Genomic DNA, 22444 nt, shown 5'->3' on the forward strand with positions numbered 1-22444 from the left:
AATAAGACTGCATTTTGATTTAATTATATAAGGTTGTGTTACTTCGCAGAGTGCTTCCTCTTACGAAAAAAACTTTTTAATCCATAATGTCAAAAAAAACTTCTTTTTTTTTCGTTTACATTTATATTTTGATGATTTTGTATGATTTACAATCTATTCGCAATCAGTTATCACTCAAAAAACACATTATCATTGCTTGAAACTTAAAAAAATTTAGTTTTGAATCATAAAAATAAAACAAAGCGGCTGATTTTTGCATTAAAAATTAATACACTTTTGACAAATTTTTGTTTTTGGGCTATCGACACAACATTATATAATGAAATCACGGGCTGCATATGTTTTATGACGAAGTTGGTTCAAAATGTTTTGTGTTCTTGAAACAGCATAAAATATTTATCATAAACAGCTCGATGACATTTTCAACGAAGGACATATTCAATAATTCAAAATTGGTAAACTCGTAGCGAGCACGCAACCATCACACGTGTTTATATTCACTGTAATCATTTATTTGGCGGATGTTTTTAGTGTGATTCAAAGGGCAGTCCCTGCGTTTCAGAAGTTTTGAAACTCTTTCCAAAATATTCTCATTTTCACTTATACCAATTCCTTTAACTGAGTCTTTTGCAGTTGAAGGGATAGCTTTAGTTGGGATTCGACTGAGCTTAAGGGCATTCTTCGAAATTAACTACTCGAGTTTCAATGAGTGATACCAGATGCCATACGGTTTATTGCAATTGCAAAGGCTGAGAGTTGCTTCAAATCACCAAACACGATGATCGGTATACCACCGAAGGGGCTGTCTGTTTTGAAAATTTGTTCTAATCTCGCATCAACAGAGCTAAGCATACGAGCACCTACCATCGATATTGCATCAATTATGATTAATTTTAGGTCCAGAAGTCTGGAAAACAATGAATTAACTATGTCTATTGCTAAGTGGCCTCAACTCTCTATTTAACTGATTAACAGGTAAAGAAAATATTGAGTGAAGAGTCAGTCCCCCTATTCCGAAAGCTGCTACCTACAGGTAAGGTGGGCAAAGAACTTTTAAGGAACTTGGATTTGATCCAGGTGTAGAATTGTAACGATGGTTAAGTGCTTGATATATTGCAGATATCAAACGACTCTTTCCTACACCGCCGCCAATGAACTCATAAAATGGGCGATTTGTTTTTAGCTGGTGCATCAAATGTGTCAAATAGGTTCTTTGCTTAGTATTAAGACTTTGAACTAAAGAAAATAATTCCTCAACTGGAATTAAAGGGCGTAGTTTAATAAGTCTAATATTGCAATCAGATTCAGTGCCATTATCTGTTGAATCTTCCCCATGCAAGTTCAGCAAATTTATAAATGAGTATATTTCTGGAAATGCCAACACTCTGAACTCATTTTCCACGATAGGTCGTTTATTTTGAGCACCTTCCTCTAAGTCTATTTCATTATAAAGACTTTCTAGAACATTTTCAAGTTCTCTTTGCTCAAAAACATCATATTTTCTTTGATTTTCCTCAATTAGAATACGATGTGAACGATGCAAGTCTGCTCATTATCGTTTACAATGAGATCTTGCTGTTCATTCCGCAATGGATAGTAAAGCATTACCATTTCGCGGAAATACTCAACTCTGGCCAAATCTGGGTTAAACCTTCGATACCGAATAATACAAGATTTGGTATGTTTCTTAACAAAAGCGCTACCGTCTTTAAGAGGCATGACAACCCCGCTTTCTGGTAAATCATCGTTTTCACTCTCTTCTTCTTCATGATCACTATTCTTGTGCTCTTCTACTAGATTTAACATATTTATACATAGATGCAAAATCAGCTAAGCAAAGAGTTTCTAACTGATCGGATCTTTGAACATAACGGTCTAAACTACCGGCTACGAATATTTCAGTCGAACCTGAAGGAAGGTTCTGAAGTTATGCTCTAGGTTTTACTATTCGAAGACGTTCCTCAGGTCAAGAGGTATTTATAAATATTTCTGCATTACTTGCTTCCGAAAGATGGAGGCCAATGCAGCAATATACTGCTTCTTGTGCATATATTTCTGTGCCCGATATAAATTTGTGACCTACATGTTTAGGTTTTGCTCAACGGCATAATTTCCAGCATTTACCTCTGATATAGCTTCATTTAAGAGCCTAGAAATTCCCCTGTTAGACTTGTTAATATAATTTATTATATATGAACAGGAGGAATATGCATCCAGTATATATTGTATATCCATATTTGCTCTATCCAAAATCAGAGGATTATAAGTGTTTATAAAACGATCCTGAAATTTTTTTTTTAGGAAAATTTTAGGTTTTGTTGAATTTGATCTAAGGGCTAACAAATAGTCATCAAAAGACATATTTATTCTACTATCAGACAGGAAATGTTTAAAATCTCTTAAATTAGAAATGCCTCTGTAGTCATATTCGAATTTAAAAGGTTTTGAATTTGAAAAAGTTTTCCTTGTGTCTTTCTAAGTTTTGGCTTGTTTCTGTAAGAGGTAACAGTATTTGCGATGAAGGCATTGGTGGATATGGTATACTAAAACGACAAAACTGTTGTCCTCTTATTTTCCTAGTACAAGACCGACTGTGGTTATGCTTTTGATAACCCAAATAATTTTCTAAGCGGCTAACCGAACCATCTGTAGAAATATAATTGTCAATAAAACTAATGACATAAGGGAATGTCCGAGGATCTTGAAGGTTGATCCTGGGAGCATTATTAAGCCAATACATGCCATGTACATGCGGGGAACCTATCTGTTGAAACTCCACTCTCCACTAGAAATTTGTGATTGATGACCAAAAGCTCAACCCACTGAGATTCTGCAGCCGATAATATGATAAAGAAGCCCAAATTGGCGAATCATAGTCATTGCCTTTTTCTTCTCAGCTTCCCAGTGCGCAGGAGAGGATCTAACGCTTTTCAAAACCTTGTAACCATCATCGTGTTGAATCAAGTTTTGAACAAAGTTTTCTTTTAATAGATTTTGGGCCGTAACTTGGTTGCGGCCTGAAAACTTTCTAAGGCAAATGGATGTACTATTCTTAATTTGTAACAGAATTTTTTGTAATCATAGAACAACTTTGGAATGGTACACGCTCTTCTGCCAAAACGGCGAATTTCAGAACGTATTATTTTGCTATCTGTCTCAGAGCAGGCACGTTTCTGGCCAGCGCATATTGCTCCAAATGACAACTCTTCTGAATTATTGTCTTGAATTATGTCAATTGGTCTTTGTCCTTCACCTGGCGATATGACTAAACAGTTATAGTCCAAGTTTTCTACAGGAATATTGTCCAAAAGAGTTTCTTGACCCCTGGGGATAGCTCGGAAGGTAAAAGACCCATGGGAATATTATTACCTGAAGGATTATCATGAAAAGTTTGTGCCGCACGAAAAGATTGAACCAATCGGGAATCCCTTGCAGATGTAACAAACGGAACTTCTTCTTGGTTATTAAATTTTGAACTCCAGTTCTCATTAATATGTATATTGTACTCACGATACAGAGGGATATCCACTGAGAATTGCAAAGCTTCCATAATCTTTGCGGGGCGTATGGTATCGATCATGTAATCATGATTGTACGCCAAACGTGTTCTTAAGTGAATTTGTATCACATGATCCTCATCAAAGGACCTTGGTAGAGATGTCACATTATTGATAACAGAAATTGGTATATTAAGAACAGCACCTTTGAAAGAACTCTGACCTTGATATCCTAACGGACGGACTGTCATAAAAGGCAATCTAGGCATTATGAGACGTTCTTCAATTGGGGTTAAATCTTTCAAACAATCCTGTATTTCAGGAAAGTCTAGACCGTTAGCTAAATACCATTTTGGAACGTTCTTTTTAACAATCGCATTTTTGCAAGTAGCACAAAAATTGTAATTTCCATCTTCCGAAGGAAATTTTTGCATTAAATAGAAGGCGGATGCAGCAATCGGGTGACCTCGAGCAATAGTTTCGAAATTTAATTTGCCAACTTGGTGTGAAAACCATAATCCGCCGCAGCAAATACATATTTCAGTATTATATTTTGGAAATAAATGTTTTTGAAATCTGTTAAATTGCCGCTATAATCATTTTCTATAACATTATTTTCTCTCGTTAATTGGATTCGTTGGGACTGTCTTTCGTTTTCAATTTGCCTATTGACCCGGTTATCTCTACAAAGGCGAACTTGACTTTGTCTAAGACGTATCTGATTTAAAATTTCTTCCCTCATACCTCTCCTTCCAAGCTGTCGACGTTGTGTTTCTCTATCACGCTCCTCTCTCCTTATTTCAGGATTTCTTCTTGCATGTTCTCTATGCATTTGATCACGAATGCGCTCTAAATTCGTATACTCAGGATTTCTTGCGCGAAATTTTCAATGAGTATTTCTTATTTGCTCTTCAGAGCGCATTTGTGGATCTTGCCGTCTTGTTCTATGTTGAACAGTATTTCTCATTTGCTCAATAGATCGAACCTCGGGGTCTTCGCGCCGAGATCTATGACTTCGAGTATCTCTTATTTGCTCTTCAGAGCTAGTTTGTGGATCTTGCCGCCTTGTTCTATGTTGAACAGTATTTACAACTTGCTCAACAGATCGAACCTCGGGGTCTTCGCGCCGAGATCAATGACCTCGAGTGTTTTTTATTTGCTCTTCAGAGCGGATTTGAGGATATAGACGTCTTACCCTATATTAAACAGTATTTAAATTTTGTTCAAAAGACTGTACCTCGAGATTTTCCCGCCTGGTTCTATGTTGATTTGTATTGATAATTTGTTCGGACAGACGTACATCGGAATCTAACCTACGATTAGCGTGACTTACAGTATCTTGTGACTGCTCACTATCTCTATATAAAGAGCTTGCACGAAAAACTCTCATACGTCTTCTATTCTGAAGACGACTTAGTAATACAGATTTTCTACTTAATCTAGTCATAATTAATAAAAGGCTTAATATATAAAATACTTATATACAAGATGCGTTCCAAAGTAAACAGTAAAAAAGTAACAAAGTAAACTCTAGTGGCGCCATGTATATGTCAATATTGTGTTAGAATCTGCTATCCTTTATCGACTCCCAGTAAAAATTTCATGACATTTCATCTATTGGGAGTGAAGTTATTGCGTTTTAAGTGTCAGTATGTTTTTGTCATCGGTGCGAAAATGAGCTTCGAACAAAGAGCCAACATTAAATTTTGTTTTAAAATTGGTAAAACTTTTACCGAAACGTTTCAATTGATGAAACAATTTTATGGCGATCATTGCCTATCCCGTAGCAGAGTGCACGAGTGGTTTCATCGTTTTCAAAGTGGTCGTGAGGACATAAATGACGATGAGCCGAAACCCAAAAAATCGCGCCTGGAGAAGTCAAAAGTGAAGACAACGCTGATTTGTTTTTATGAATCCAAGGGTATTGTCCACAAAGAATTTGTTCCTCCTGACCAAAACGTTAATGCTGTATTCTACCTTGAATTTTTGAAGAGTTTGGTGCGCCGTATTCGACGGGTTCGGCCCGAATATCGCGAAGATGGAAGTTGGCGTTTGTTGCACGATAATGCGCCGTCTCATCGATCGACGCTTGTGGGCGATTATTTGACCAAAAATCACATTTTAACAATCAACCACTTCCCGTATTCACCTGATATGGCACCGTGCGACTTCTACGTTTTCGGAAAAATACATTTGCCGATGAAAGGAAAGCGTTATGCAGACGTGGAGGCCATTCAAAAAGCTTTCACCGGTATACTGGCGGCCATACCGGGCAACAAGCTAAAACACTCGTTCGACAAGCTTTTGGACCGTGCAAAAAGCTGTATTAAAGCAGAAGGAGACTATTTTGAATAAAATGAATTGATTTTGCCGATAAAACCATTTGTTCTGCCTTTTTTTTAAAGTCCTGTTTACTTTGGAACACACCTTGTAGTTAAAGATGTAATTCTTAAGTGAATAATAATTGTTTCTTCGAAGTATTAGTTCAAATATTAATATGAAGACATAAGTATGTATGCATATCGATGCAACTAGCCTAGTAGTGAGCTAACAAATTGCCTAAAATTCTCAATTCCTCGCTTTACATGATGGTTCATAGTAAAACAAGGAAGAGCTTTTTTTATGTCCTGTTTACTTTGAAACGCACCTTGTATAAGACTTATATAATTCTGTCCGTCCGGGTCTGAAAAGTTGGATCCTAGGTGCTTCTCTCTTTCGCTGTAATTGAATCCTTGCTATGACTCCTTTCCTGTTCCGTGTATAGGCACTATGGTATACTGGTGCACATATGTATATGTGTTTGATCACCACTGTATACGGTATTATACGGTATAATACGGTTTTGCTTGCCACTGTATATAACAATAGTTTAAACACTATATAACTAATACACTGAAATTAGTTTGAATAGAGCACTTTGCCGGTCAAGAAATCTAGTGTAATTGAAACTACAAACACAATGTACTGATATTTATTATACTCTTGCAACATGTTGCTACATCTTTGCCGGTCAAGAAATCTAGTGTAATTGAAACTACAAACACAATGTACTGATATTTATTATACTCTTGCAACATGTTGCTACAGAGTATAATAGTTTTATTATGGTATATTTTTGTACACACAGCTTACGTACTTTTGTATACTTATATATTACATAGATATTCACTAACATAATAATACAGATTTAGAAATTAGTAGCTTATTTCATTGTATTGAAATTAAGTGGTCGGAAAACCCCTCCGTAAATTGCTTTTGTCTAACGCTTTTTAAAACAGGGATCTATGGTACCTGTTTTGAAAGGTCTGGTCATGAAGCTAAATTAACAATAACTTACATATAATTAAGTATGGTACACACTAGTGTAGAGCAAGTATGTATATTTTCTTCTTTCTGTCTTAATATCTAAACCTTTCATAAGCTGCCAACGGCGCTGGGTAAATCCCAAAAAGTACTTAAATGTAATTTTCTTGAGTTTACAGTTCACCTTATGACCTTCATATTAAAATGTGTCGAAAAACTGAAATAATAGCATGTTAACCGATGGGGTCGCAGTTTATCTATTACCACATAAAAAGGATCTTTAGCCCATTTGATACTACACTACTAATATTCATCTCACGCGATTTTTTCTAGAAAGATATTTTGCTCTATACAAAGTCCAGCACTCTAAGAAACTTTTTTACATTGTTGTATGGTATATTTTGATATAAGTTCAACATGACGGCTGAGAAAATATACTTATGCACTGATTATCACCAAATATTAGAAGAAATATTTGTATACAGAAATCTATATCTATCTCGATTAGTTTTAGGTGATGCAAACAACCGTTTGGTGAACAAAACTATACTCTGTTGTAATATGTTGCGAAAGTATAAAAATATTGCGAAAGAATTCAACATTTATTATTCGATTATTATTTGGTATCTTATTAACTTATGTTATTGATCATAGATTTATTACTTTAGATAGATACTATTTTTTCTCCGAAATGTTAACTTTAACAAAAAGAAGCTATTTAACTCAAACATGGTATATGTGATATAAACTGAACCAAAGCGTAAATCTAACCCCTCTATATGTGGGGTATATGAAGTTGCGGAAGTTTGAACTTTTTACATAAAGTTTGTTGGAGCTAGGGTCAATATATACCCGATAATGGGGAGAAGAGAATTTTATACTCTTGTAACTCGCAAGAATCAAAGGCAAGGAAATTCCTTCAGGTGTGGCAAAGTTGAGAAAGAATTAAACATCCATTATTAAATGAAATCGTGATTAAATTACAATCAAATTTGGTATCTTCTTGACTTATATTAAAGGCCATAAACTTAGTCTCAGTTTTATTGCTATATTTTAGTTTGCGTCAGCGAAAATTATTATAATCACAAAAAAAAAAAATCTTGAAGTGAGATATACATAAGTATGAATGTGATATTAACTCGACCAAAGTGGCTAAATTTTATATTATAAGCTTGTGTGGAAAACGTCAACCAGAGAATCGGAATTTATTATATGAAGGTGTGAGGTTTAGATCAAGGTATATACTATTTTCATTCTAATTCAGCGTCAAATCACATCATTTTTAAGAAAACTTATCCCCTTAATTACATTAAAATATCACATTTTGATCAACCGGAACGGTTTGAAGTCAAGAGGAAAGACGGAAATCATATATATATGGGGATAGAGAAAGATATTAATTTTTACATTGCTCAGCTTTACTCGAGCATAGAGAACATATTTTGAAGCATTTTTATATATAAAAAAAATGTTAATACTCACTGACCGACATACGAGAATTATTATAAGTAGTATAGGGAAGTAGAGGGTAGCATTAACCCGACTTTATTAATTTTTGCCAATATTACTAACTAGTAACATGCCACAGACTAATAAAATGATCCCACTGTTTCATTAAGGTACCTCACATACCATCACCAATCATATGGAGTAAAGTCAGACGAATGTTCGAAAATCCTGATATTAATTGCATAGGGGCCAGGTAAAATTTTCACTCGATTTCATTCATTTTAGGCACAAAAATACCTTGTTATGAGTAAAACACGCTCTCTCATTTTCATTGAGATAACTCACATATTGGCCGATATATGCGGTATAAAGTCACCCGAAAGTTCAAAAATCTTTATATAATTATAATTATTTATATTAGGTATATGAGAGCTATAGGAAGTATTGATGCGATTGAACCCATATTTTGACACAAACATACTATTATCGCGAGTTTTATTTATTTATTTTATTATATGAATTTCAATTAAATGTCTTACACATTGACCGATATTTTCGGTAAAAAGGCAACTATAGGCACTGGGGTCAACAAATTCAGTACCTAGGGACTTGAATAGTTTTGTTTCGAATTAGGCAATTTTTGGTCACAAGGTGGCATACTTCAAACACATTATTCACGCAGAGTTTTACCCCGATACAATCATTGTTTTTTGATTTGCATAGTGGAAAGGGAAAAAATCAGATGGTATTAAAAACGGTGTTATATGGGAAATAGGCGTGGATGTGAAATATGAGTATAATATTATGTACCAAATTTGGTTGAAATCGATTAAGCAGATCTTAAGGTATGGGTTTTCACCTAAATGTGGGCGGTGCCACGCCCATTGTCTAAATTCGAACGCGGCTTCTATAAAGTCAGCTCATACGATCCCTGTGTTAAAATTTAACGACTCTGGCGTTTTTAGTGCTTGATTTATCGCGCCTTTAGTAATTTTTAACAGTACCGTTATATGGGGAGTGGGCGGGATTGTCACCCGATTTCACCCATTTTCAATTTCATGTTCGTAGATAGAGGTGCTAAAAATTTTGTTCTCAGTGAATTTTGTTATTATAGCTTTAGCAGTTTAGGAGATATACACATTAAACCTATTAGAGGCGGAACCACGCCCACTTTTTAACAAAAATTTTAACCGCAGATGCCCCTCCCTAATGCGATCCTGTGTGCCAAATACCAGCCTTGTATCTTATTGTGAAGCTTATGACAATTTATTTGTTTTTGATTAATGGCGTTTTGTGAGCGTGGCAGTGGTCCGATTACGCCCTTCTGCAATACCAACCGTCTTACGGTATCAAGAAACATGTGTACCAAGATTCATAAAGATATCTCAATTTTTACTCAAGTTACAGCTTGCACAAACGGACGGACGGGCAGACATTCACCCGGATTTCAACTCGTCTCTTCATCCTGATCATTTATATATGTATATATAACCCTATATCTAACTCGATTAGTTTTAGGTGATACAAATAACCATTAGGTGAACAAAACTATTATACTCTGTAGCAACATGTTGCGAGAGTATAAAAACGAATAGCAAAATTGATTTGTACATATTTTTTTCGTAAGATCATAAACTGTTATCAGAGATTCTATGAAATAAATTTGCATTTAAAAAACTTTTTAAGTCTTCAAAAATATTTCATTTGAAAATAAAATTTTCATTTTTTACAAAAAATGTATACAAATAGCAAATCTAACTGCCCGATGACATTTTCAACGAATGACATAATAAATAAGTCAAAATAGGTAAATTCGTAGCGAGCACGCATTGTTTATGAAAAAACGAATAGCCAAATTGATTTGTACATATTTGTTTCGTAAAATCATTTGCATTTCTGAAGCGATAAAGCCTTAAATTAAAAAAAAAAGCCGTGTTTGAAAATTTCACACGACGATGAACTTTTTCCACAGTTTTGAGTATTATGAAAAATTTCTCACAACTTTGCCAAATTTAAGGCTTATTTTATATTCAAGACTTTTTTTGTTTCAGTATATCACTGAAAAAAACCTAAGTATATTTGTGTCTTCCCCTACGAGAAGACAATTCCCCTATGAATGCGAGGTTTTCTCTTGAAAAAAATTACAAAATTGACTAGAACTATAAACAGTAGAATAAAATTCCGGAAATTTTTGATATAGCGGGAAAAGTACGGTAGGAGGACATAAAATATTCTGCTAGTTATAAGTGTTACTTTTACATTATTTTTAAGCTTGTAGATACTAAAATATTTAAAGTTTTCAAAGAAATAAAATATATGTTGCTATTGGAAAACAATAATCTTTATTATAGATTTAAATTTTTTGAATATCTTTTCCATTTTAATACTGTTAATAAATATTATTTTTATGACTCAGATATGTAACGAACATTAAAATTACTAACGGCTGTTCGCCATTAATATAGGGAACCTCCAAACGTTTATTTTTTTTTGTTTTTTGGAAATTTTTAACATTAAATATAATATTTAACTTTTATTCGAATGTGCAATAAAACATGCTTAATTTTGTTGCCGAGATAGATGCATAGCTGTATTTCAAAATGGTCAGGATACGCCCAACTGCGACTTCAAGCTATACGTTCAGTAAAAACTAAGATATCTATATACACGTGTTTCTTGGCACTTTAAGGAGACTGAAATTCGCGTTACAATTTGGTTCAACTGAACCAAATATTAATACAAATCAAACATTAATAAAGATATCAAAATAAAAGTAAATAGAAATAGATTGTGAAAGAATTTACGGCTGGGATTTAGAATAATATTCCCCGAATTCGGAGTTAAAATGAGTATGGGCGGATAGAGGAGATTCTCTAGATCAAAAATATATATTTTTAATTCCGCTACACTATAAGTTCTTTTCAAAATTTTTTGCATTTAATATAAAATCAAAATTCATAACAATTGAAATTATGTAATATTCCGATTTAAAATTAATTGTACACATATTATCCACTAACACTTCCATAAACTGTTCTACACTTTTATTTCGTATTAAATAGTGTACAAAAAACTTAAAATCATAATTGAAGATTTAAATTCGACTTCTTTACATAATAACAAAAGGGTTACATGCAAACAAAATATAAGTGTTACCAAATTTACATTATTTTCAAATGAAGAAAAAAAATAGATTAGACCGCATGTATAGAACACATAATCGTGTGGTGTTTGATGCAAAATCGTTTAGTACATTGATTTTCAAACTAGGGGGCGCGCCCCACTAGGGAGGCGCGAAGACATGTACAGGGGGGCGCGGGCGCGGGCGGCGGCGGTTATCACTCCGGTCGCCCGCGCATACCTTACGTATCCCAACGTAATTACAATTCACTGTTTTATACACCGTCAAGCCTTGGCAGCTAAAACACTTTTAAATGAACTATATGAAGTCTTAAAATTATGCATTAAAATTGTAAATTATGTTAAAAGGAGTGCATTAAAAACGCGGCTTTTTACGGCTCTCTGTGAAGATTTGGGCACAGAACACAAGACATTGTTATTTCATACAGAAGTGCGCTGGCTCTTAAAAGGAAATATGTTGTCAAGATTATTTGAACTGCGATATGAAGTAATTCAATTTTTAGAAATTCAAAAACAAAGTGAATTATTTTTGGAATTTAAGAAACCATGGGTCCAAGTAATATTTGCTTATCTATCAGATATTTTCGATTCATTGAACACTTTGAATTTGAAATTACAAGGCGGAGATTCGAACATAAACTATCATCGGGATGCTATCACGGCATATACTGAGAAGTTGCAACTGTGGAAGCGCAAAATTTTGGCGTCCAACTATTCCTGCTTTTCTAAACTTTTTGCGATCACAGAAGAAGCAATCTTTAAGGAAATTTTGAACGAAACTGATACCAAGAATAAAATATTAAACCATTTGCAGCACCTCACTGACGAATTTAAGCGCTACTTTCCCGACTCGTCCAATAATATTACTTATCGATTAGCGACCGAACCTTTTCACGTCGACATAGACTTGCTGCCAGATACTATACAAGAGCAAACTTTGGAATTAAAAAATGATTCTGCTGCCCAATATGATTTTGAGAAGATGGAGAAGGCACAATTCTGGGTTAAATATCTCAAAGTTTATCCCAGCACAGCAGAGCAAGCACTAAAATTGTTTTTACCTTTTTCAAGCACTTATTTGTGCGAAAAAGCGTTTTCAGCAGTTGTAGCAATAAAAACAAAGTACAGAAGCAAACTAGATATTTCTAGTGATCTACGTTGCGCACTTTCTTCTATTTCACCCAGAATTGGAAACATTGTCAAAAATATGCAAGCTCATCCGTCACATTGACTCTTCATATGTAAAGTGTTTACAAATGTGTAAAAACAGTATTTTTATAGTAAAACACCTAAAAATATATTTTTGAACTTTATTACTCTTATTTTATTTTACAATTGCTCGACGAGCCCACATGCTGCTACTTGCTGGGACCAAGGGGGGGCGTGGGCATATTCATTTTAAGCAGTAGGGAGGCGCGATACTTATAAGTTTGGGAACCCCTGGTTTAGTATTTTCCTAGTCTAGATAAATCCCAACGTTGGATCGAATATAATTATTTTTTTGAAGCGAGGTCAAAGGCCGCCAATGCAGAAAGGAGTTCTACCCGAAAAACGAATAATGTTGTATTTGTTTGTAACTGTTTTCAGTGGCTTTAAAACTGATTGCCATGTTCATAAAACAATTTGAGAAGCACTGTAAAGAAAAAACCTAAAATTGTGCAGCTAAAAGCATCAACTGTCCATGCCGTCATTTACGTAACAAATTTACTTAAACACATCGATAAAAAAAATGTGAAAACATCACGGGCGGTTATATAATATATGTATATGATTTAAAAAACTAAAAAGCCCACTTTTGAAGCACTTCAAACTAAAAAGTGAAAAATAATTCTTAATTTAAACTGATAGTATTATTGGCCGAAAAATAATTTTATTATTGTAAGAAAATCGTGAGTATTGTTCCATATTTTTCGTATACCGAGCATACCACACTTTTTTCTATAAAAATAGAATAAAAAATGTATCGAAATGTACTTCTATAAACCAAACAAAAATGGGGTTTTCTGGTTACCACCACCATCACGAAGATGATCAGCGCGGTATAGTATTCATGTACATACTATGTATTTAGTTATTTATTTTAGTTAATGATATTTGATATTTATTTTGGGAATACAATGCTACCGTAGTCGCGGGTAAAGCTAGTCTATATGTATATACTTATAATATCAGCCAATATAGAACATTAACCAAAACATTAAGCAGAATAGAAACATTAACCAAAAAATATTTCAGTTTATTACCTAATGCAAATGCAATTAGGCCAGACATAGCTCTATGCCCAATATAAAGTTTGTTTTTTAACCAAACCAAATGCAATTAGGCCAGACATAGCTCTATGCCCAATATAAAGTTTGTTTTTTAACTTCTAACTAGCAAAGTTTCTGCTGGAAAAGCTTTTCTTACCCCAAAAAACCAGCAGAAGAGAGAGAGACCAGTTAAGAGCGTAGAAAGCGAATTCTTTCGCTACAACAACAACAAACACAAGCGTAATGTTCCCATTTTCATGACATTCGGGTCTACGTAAGGATATTTATCCTGCCAAGAACTGTCAACTCGGCAGAATTCTGACGCTTTGTACATATGAAGAAACAAAACACATGTGTAAAGAAGACGGATTTGGCGGATTTACTTTGGTTTGGTTATTTTAATAGTTTTGAATTAAGAAAATACAAATTCTACTGATTAATTTCCAAGTGTTGATATAATGTTATTAATAAAAACCACATTTTGATATTCAGGGGTGTTGTAGAATCCCAGACAGATTTACGTATTTGTCAGAATTGCAAACGAATTCTGATTTTCAATGGTGCCACAAGATCTGATTGGATTTTCGTTTTTTCGAACATATGCAAAACCCAATATTCGAATCAGCTGTTTACTATTGTGACAAAACTCCCATATAACTAAATTTAGAAGCGTTTGATAAATTTTAAATACCGAATAAATTAAAAGAAAGATATTAAAAGATCACAGTCATCCAATTGATGCACCAGGAGAGTCGCATGTAAAATTTGGCTTGTATTTACTTGTATGTTCATATACATGCTTACTTTCTCTGAATAAAAACGCATTTGGATGTTAAATTACGTTTTGTAAATCTGCATTTTTTCCAAAAATCAATAATTATGAGATTTTGTGTTTGATTCTTATGTTATATAGAAATAACGACCAATCACATCGTAACAATAATATAAATAATTTTCTTAACTTACATTTCAAATCTGTTAGCGACTATTCTCTTGCTTTGTTTCTGATAACAAAACTGATAAAATTGGTTTCCGTGACATCCAAAACCGATACAACTTCTGTTCGAACGTCAAATCAATACTATTTGAATTTATGACACTTACTACATTTTATTATCGGTTTTAATTCTTATTTCGACAATTATCAGATTCTACAATACCCTGATTCTCTTGCAAATTTCTGCTAGTTTTCCGTTTTCTCTACTTTTTCGTTATTTCGCTCTTTGTGAGAGTAACTTTTCAATTCGTGTAGCAGCTACTAGCAGTTAAGCAAGAAACGAGTAGTTATTTTCGACTTTTAAGATTCCCTTTATACTATTTACATTGGTAAAAATGATAATGATATATAATATTAATGAATTTGATTGAAAATTAATTAAATCAGTACAACCCCTAGTCTAGCCTTATATACATAATAAAATGATTAATATTATTCCATTCAATACCGGGATTATACTTTTGTTAAGGAAAGTTTTTGTCTTCTTCTGAATTGTAATTATTTATGTAGGAGGTAAAAAACAGTATATTTTTGTTGTTGAATAGCAGATCTAAATGTACATATGTATATAACTTTTTATAGAAAAGTCGGTAAAACATTTTAATTGACTAAAGATTAGATAAGCTGCGAGTCTGAATGGTCCGCTTTAGAGTATTTATTATGAACATACGGCGGGTTGTATATAAAATATTTAAATAACATCTCTCATTCATTTTTACATTTTACAGTAAGATGTCATAACATATGCAAAAAAATAAAATAAATAATTATAAAATATACTTGAAATCAATAATATGATCCCTATATATAATCAAATATTTATTGAAAAATAATTCTAAAATTTCGGGTGTTTGAATTTTCACTTTTCAGAAAATATACTTTTACAAATTTTGGTAACGTGCTGGAAGATATACAAGGTGCGTTCCAAAGTAAACAGTAAAAAAGTAACATAGTAAACTCCAGTGGCGCCATGTATATGTCAACTATTGTGTTAGAATCTGCAACCCTTTTCGACTCCCAGTAAAAATTTCATGACATTTCATCTATTGGGAGTGAAGTTATTGCGTTTTAAGTGTCAGTATGTTTTTGTCATCGGTGCGAAAATAAGCTTCGAACAAAGAGCCACCATTAAATTTTGTTTTAAAATTAGTAAAATTTTACCGAAACATTTCAATTGATGAAACAAGTTTATGGCGAAGATTGCCTATCCCGTAGCAGAGTGCACGAGTGGTTTCATCGTTTTCAAAGTGGTCGTGAGGACATAAATGACGATGAGCCGAAACCCAAAAAATCGCGCCTGGAGAAGTCAAAAGTGAAGACAATGCTGATTTGTTTTTATGATTCCAAGGGTACTGTCCATAAAGAATTTGTTCCACCAGGCCAAAACGTTAATGTGGTATTCTACCTTGCATTTTTGAAGAGTTTGGTGCGCCGTATTCGACGTTTTCGGCCCGAATATCGCGAAGATGTAGTTGGCGTTTGTTGCACGATAATGCGCCGTCTCATCGATCGACGCTTGTGGGCGATTATTTGACCAAAAATCATATTTTAACAATCAACCGCTTCCCGTATTCACCTGATATGGCACCGTGCGACTTCTACGTTTTCGGAAAAATACATTTGCCGATGAAAGGAAAGCGTTATGCAGACCATTCAAAAAGCTTGCACCGATATACTGGCGGCCATACCGGGCAACGAGCTAAAACACTCGTTCGACAAGCTTTTGGACCGTGCAAAAAGCTGTATTAAAGCAGAAGGAGACTATTTTGAATAAAATGAATTGATTTTGCCGATAAAACCATTTGTTCTGCCTTTTTTTTTAAAGTCCTGTTTACTTTGGAATGCTCCTTGTAGTTAAAGATGTAATTCTTAAGTGAATATTAATTGTTTCTTCGAAATATTAGTTCAAATATTAATATGAAGACATAAGTATGTATGCATATCGAATGCAACTAGTCTAGTAGTGAGCTAACAAATTGCCTAAAATTCTCAATTAATATCAAATGTTTAACGGCATAATGCATATTTATAAGCAAAGCAAAGTTTTTGCTTTTAATTTAAAAACATTTTGCGAATTTATCCCCGAAATTCTGGGACGGTATTATAAAGCTGACAGTACACAATGATTGGTTTGTATCACCACCAGAGCGTTCCAGATGATCTTTCAAGCTTAACCCTAAACAATTAAGAATGTGAACCACCGATAACACCGGCAATATAAGTACCTATATTTTCTATAGTATTGAATAATATGACTGAGCTTTAGAATAGAATCCTTCCGAATTCAGGGATAAAATGGGTATGGGCGGATGGATAATGTTCTCCAGATTAAGAATACATACGTATATACGTAGAAGGCCCATTCACATACAACTTTCCTCGCTTTACGTGACAGTTAATAGTAAAACAAGGAAGAGCAGAAAAAAAGTGTATGTCACAATGGATGCTTTGATTTCAGTGTTTCTGACTGGCGACTGGGGCTTTTTATGTGAACGTACTCATACAAAAGCATACATCGAACTTTTCTGTCAAAACAAATGTTTGACGAAAACCGAAGCAAAAGTTCTATGTGAATTGTGTTTCGAGATAGGTAAGTGTATAGTTTAGGTGTCCAAACGATAAAGGGTGCGTGCGGGGAGGTTTTTTTGACGCGAAGATACAAAAGATCGATTTATTCAATAGTTCTATTTTTATTTTTTTAAATTTTTAATAAACGAATTTTTACAAAAAAAAAATCAAAGAATTAACACACTTTTCACTTGTTCTTTCGTGTAGTAACTCCTTTCTCCACATGTGGCCTTCAGCCGCGCTTCAAAAAAATAACCCTGGTCGATCCAACACCACGCTATCCGTAGTTAGTTTGCATGCTGAAAGGAGTTCGATACAAAAGAACTATTGAAACCCCGGTATTGGACCAATCAAGGTTATGTTTTTGAAGTGCGGCCGAAGTCCGCCATTGTGGAAAGGAGTTCGACGATCTTCTCTATTCGTCCATAATATCAGATCGCTGCGTGAAAGAAATTGTGACTGTTAAATTTCTTCAGAATTTTTGAAAAAAATAAGTCAAACTCGTTGAACTTGTAATTACAGCTAAGTGATCTGAATTGTACAGAATTCTACCGCTACAACAACGGGGAAACTTTAGTATACCATCCCACGACTTAAAGGTTAAAAGGGATATGATTGGATAGAGGATATAACGAAATTGTGTTACAAATAAAATGCTTATTGAAAGCAAATATGAAAATAATTCATATATTGTAAAATAAATATGTAGAAACAATAGTGTTAGTGTATAATAAGTGTATAATATAAAAGAAAAATTAACTATAAATCGAGAAAGATAACAATAGTCAAATTTTAAACTTAAAATGCAAATATCTCGAAAACTATAAGTTTCGGCGGTCATACTTATATATATTCTTGGTCTGGATAATCTCCTCTGTCCAGCCCAGTGATACCAACTTGGGGGGATTTTCCTCTAATTTTAGGGTTTTTTTGCAAGTAGTGGGAAACTTTTGGGGGATGAATTTTTTAGGGCATTTTTTTGAGGATTCGAATGTTTATGAAGATCTTGATTCAGGTGGTATCTAAAGATTTAAAAATGTTTCCAAATTTGCTTTAGCACTGTTAACTTTTCCTATCTCAAATGCTGTTGTCGAGAGAGCATTGTCAATATATGTATGCTTTGATATAAAATAAGTTAAGAAACAAATTAACATTAGATATGGTTCAGAGTATAATGATGGTTAAATTTTCTCTGCAACGAAATTACAAACAATGTACTTTATTTGTACCCACAAAAGAAATGTTGAGCATGTTTACTGTTCACATTTATGATTTTAAAAATGACTGTGAAAAAGTAAGTGATTCGGAGTTTCAGGAATTGCTCGCTTTAACAAACGGAATATAGGTAATTTAAACGTTGAAATGTGTGAATGATAAAGATTAACTTTTTAATTTACTATTAAAAATATTAGTAAAGTAAATATTATATGAGATATAATATAAATAACAAGAATGAAATGGGTCGGCTTTAGTATACCGCCCCAGGCTTCCGGGGATAAAATGGTTATGGGCGGATAGAGGATATCCTCCAGATCAAGAATATATATAGATATAACGGGAAACTTATAGTTTCTGAGTTATTTACGTTTAAAGTTGAAAATTTCAACTATTTTAAGTACGTATTTTTTCGATTTAAAATGAATTATACACTTATATTTTTCTCTTTTATATCCACTAACACTTTACTAATTCAGTTTTGATATTTATTTATAGATTTTGCAAGAAAAATAAAATAAACTGAGAGATTATACCCTAGATACAGGAACGAACGCCAAAAGAATTTCTGCGCAAAGAAACTTTGGTAAACCCCGGTGTTGGATCGACCAGGGTTATTTTTTTGAAGCGCGCCAACGCAAAAAGTAGTTCTACGCGAAAAGACCTTGGTACACCCCGGTGTTGGATCGACCAGGGTTATTGTTTTGAAACGCACCAACGCAAAAAGTAGTTCTACGCGAAAAGACCTTGGTACACCACGTTATTGGACCGTCCAGGGTTATTTTTTTTTTGAAGCGCGGCCGAAGGCCTCCAACGCAAAAAGAACTTCTACAAGAAAAAGTATTATTGTCATAGAGGATATAACATAATACTTAACATCAATGCTCTCTAATAGCTTATTTTTCCTGGTTTTGGATTCCTGTATTTGAGGTATTATTTGATTTCATTCATTACAGTTCAATTACAAAAGATGTCAATAAGGTATTTGACATTTTGCAACCCTTTTGATATTGTCAGAATTAATAGAATTTAACAATAATTTAAATATTGAATTAAAGTATTTTTCCACTATATAATGTAAAACAAATTTGTACAAACGAATTAGTGAAGTGTTAGTGGATATAAAAGTGAAAAATATAAGTGTATAATTCATTTGAAATCGAAAATTTGTATACTTGAAATAGTTGAAATTTTCAACTTTAAACGTAAATATCTCCTAAAACTATAAGTTTTCCGTTATATCTATATATATTCTTGATCTGGAGGATCTACTCTATCCGCTCATACCTAATTTATACCCGAAAGCCTGGGACGGCATACTAAAGTTTTCCCCAAAAAAAATTCCTACACATCTTTGTTATTTAAATTAATTATTTTAACTATTTAATTTATTTTAATTATATCGATTTTAGCTTTAGGCTTTTGTTTTCTATTTAGGGACTTTTTTAAAGGCTACAGTGGACAGTTTTTTCAATAGTTGGGGACACTGATCCAGCCATACCCCTTTTAACCCTCAGATCGTGGGGTGGTATACTAAAGCCGACCCACGACAAAAACTAAGTTATTTTAAAAATTAAAATATATATATATATACCTATATATATGTACATATGTTCGCGTCAAAATAAAACGATTTAAGAAAAAAAATTTTTTTTTTGGGGCCTCCTTCGTTGGGGGACCTTAACTATCCATTTACCTTGAGATATTCGAGCCTAGTCCAAAGTTCACAAATTAAAGTAATTAATTTTTCTTTGTTTTATAAATTTAAACTTATATTATTCAATATTATATCCACGAATACATCACTATATAGTTTCTTTAATCATAAATAGTGTACAAATAGTTTTAAATCGTAATAACTGCTATTTGTACATATGGTATTATATATATTCTTAATCTAGAAGACATCATCTATCTGCCTATACCGATTTCGATATATGCTATACTATACTAATCGTTAATTCTTACATGAGGTACTCAAAAAACGAAATTTCGCATCTTCTGCTTCCATAATTAAGGAGTTGCGACCCAAAGAGTCTCGGCATACATAAAGACTTCCGCTACTCTTGTTGTAGATTATCAGACTGAAAGGGCCTTCTAATGATTGAATTACACTACAAATATCGCTTTCACACTGACATTTGTTTATTTCATTCCCGAACCACTCCGTGTCAGAACACGTGGGTAATTCAGAAGGTATATTGAATATATCACCATTAAATAGTATAAGGAAATTTCCAGTTTCAAAAGGTTGTGGGCAAACACTTAATCCTTGTTGCCAAAGTACTGAACATGCAAAAACCATTTGTATATTATCATAATTGATTGCAACGGAAGATGAAAAATCAGGTCCTCGTCGTGTCAAAATATTTTTAAGTTCAGTTCTCCTACAAACTTTATCACAGTTTAAACCGCAAAAAATACCACACATGATTTGTTATAATGCAGATTCCACCAGAAATAAACTAACACTGAGTTCTCACACGAAGACCTATTATGGTGCCGGATTGTGCAGCAGACACAGTTCTAATCCCTGGTTCTAATTAGAGCGTTGCCATGTCAAGGATGAAATGAAACGAAACTCTTTGATTTGAGAGAGAGCTGTCTAAACCCAGATTTTTTATAGCATTTGTCAATCATGCCACTGTCAAAAGAAAATGGATTGGGTATTATAAATAAAACTTTTGAGTATTTTGCATTTCGTTATTACATTTAGGTGCTCCGTAACCGAGTAGGCTTATATAACGCATATACATCCTTAAATACGCGTATTCATATTATAAAATTTTTGAACTATCATAAAACATAAAAAAACTGCATATAAATAAAAAAAAATTATAACAAAGAAACAATACAAGTCATAATAAAAGATCATGGTTTTCTGATCAACGTTTTAAATTAAATTAGCAAATAAAATTTAGTTGCACGTTATTAAAAGTATTTGTCATTCCTTGAAATTTGCTTTCGCACTGCTTATGTTAGCTATTTTTAGCGGGTTAATTTCTGGCATCCAGTCTCTTTTGACATCAGCTGTTCGAAATTTCCTGATTTTAATAATCAGGGAAAGAGAATAACAGAAAAATCAGTGAAAATGAGAGAGTATTGCATCATGTCATCCTTGGCCGTGTTAAGAGCAATTGAGTTATAAGCAATAAGTTGTAAACTCTATTAACGAGAAATAAATGTTGAGTTGTTAGAATTAAATTGGGATTTTTATTTAACAATTCAGTGAGCGAACTCAAGAGTGAGTTACAATGTAGACGATTTATCAAGAAATCCGTTACAATATTATATTGTGCTTACGCTGAAGTTACACGATCAAGAGCTTGCTTTCAAGTTAATTACACAAACTCTTTATAAAGGGTGTTTTTTAGAAGGTTAGAACTTTAAATTGTAATAAAACAACGATGGTCGCCAAGCGTGCATTTCAATAAATCGATTGTGGCACAGCTATGGGACATGTTGCGCCGTCTTGTTGGAACCACAGCTCTTGGACATCATGGTTGTTCAATTCAGGAATGAAAAAGTTAGTAATCAGGGCTCTATACCGATCACAATTGACTGTAACGTTCTGGCCATCATCGTTTTTGAAGGAGTACGGACCAATGATTCCACCAGCCCATAAAGGGCACCAAACAGTCAGTTTTTCTGGATGTAACGGTGTTTCGACATACACTTGAGGATTAACTTCACTCCAAATGCGGCAGTTTTGTTTGTTGACGTAGTCATTTAACCAGGACCAGTCGACGAAAAAATGAACGTAGTGTAGATACGTATTCCGCACAGAACCATTATTTTCGAAATAAAATTGCACTATTCGCAAGCGTTGTTCATTCGTGAGTCTATTCATAATGAATTGCCAAACCACACTGAGAATAAATCAAATGACAGCTGTTAAATCGGTCGCCATCTTGAACAGTAATGCCAACTTAAAGTTCTACACCTCGAAAAAAACACCCGTTATCTATAAAAAATATAGTTTAAAGTGACGGCCGTGGTGTAATCTACAAGCAAAGGCGCCGTCA

At 33.7% G+C, this 22444-nt stretch overlaps 1 protein-coding gene across 1 annotated transcript in view; it reads right to left on the minus strand.

Annotated features, from left to right (window-relative positions):
* The window catches only part of LOC106623066 (asparagine synthetase domain-containing protein CG17486), a 39873-nt gene extending 18732 nt beyond the window's left edge, over positions 1–21141 (minus strand). The window contains exon 1 of the mRNA XM_070109359.1: positions 20388–21141. Within this exon, the coding sequence (XP_069965460.1) occupies positions 20388–20850 (463 nt within the window). The 5' untranslated portion in view covers positions 20851–21141. The remainder of the gene's footprint in view (positions 1–20387) is intronic.
* Between the last annotated feature and the right edge of the window lie 1303 nt (positions 21142–22444).

The sequence above is a fragment of the Bactrocera oleae genome, chromosome 5 (genome assembly GCF_042242935.1).
Source record: "Bactrocera oleae isolate idBacOlea1 chromosome 5, idBacOlea1, whole genome shotgun sequence".
In the NCBI taxonomy this organism is placed as follows: domain Eukaryota; kingdom Metazoa; phylum Arthropoda; class Insecta; order Diptera; family Tephritidae; genus Bactrocera; species Bactrocera oleae.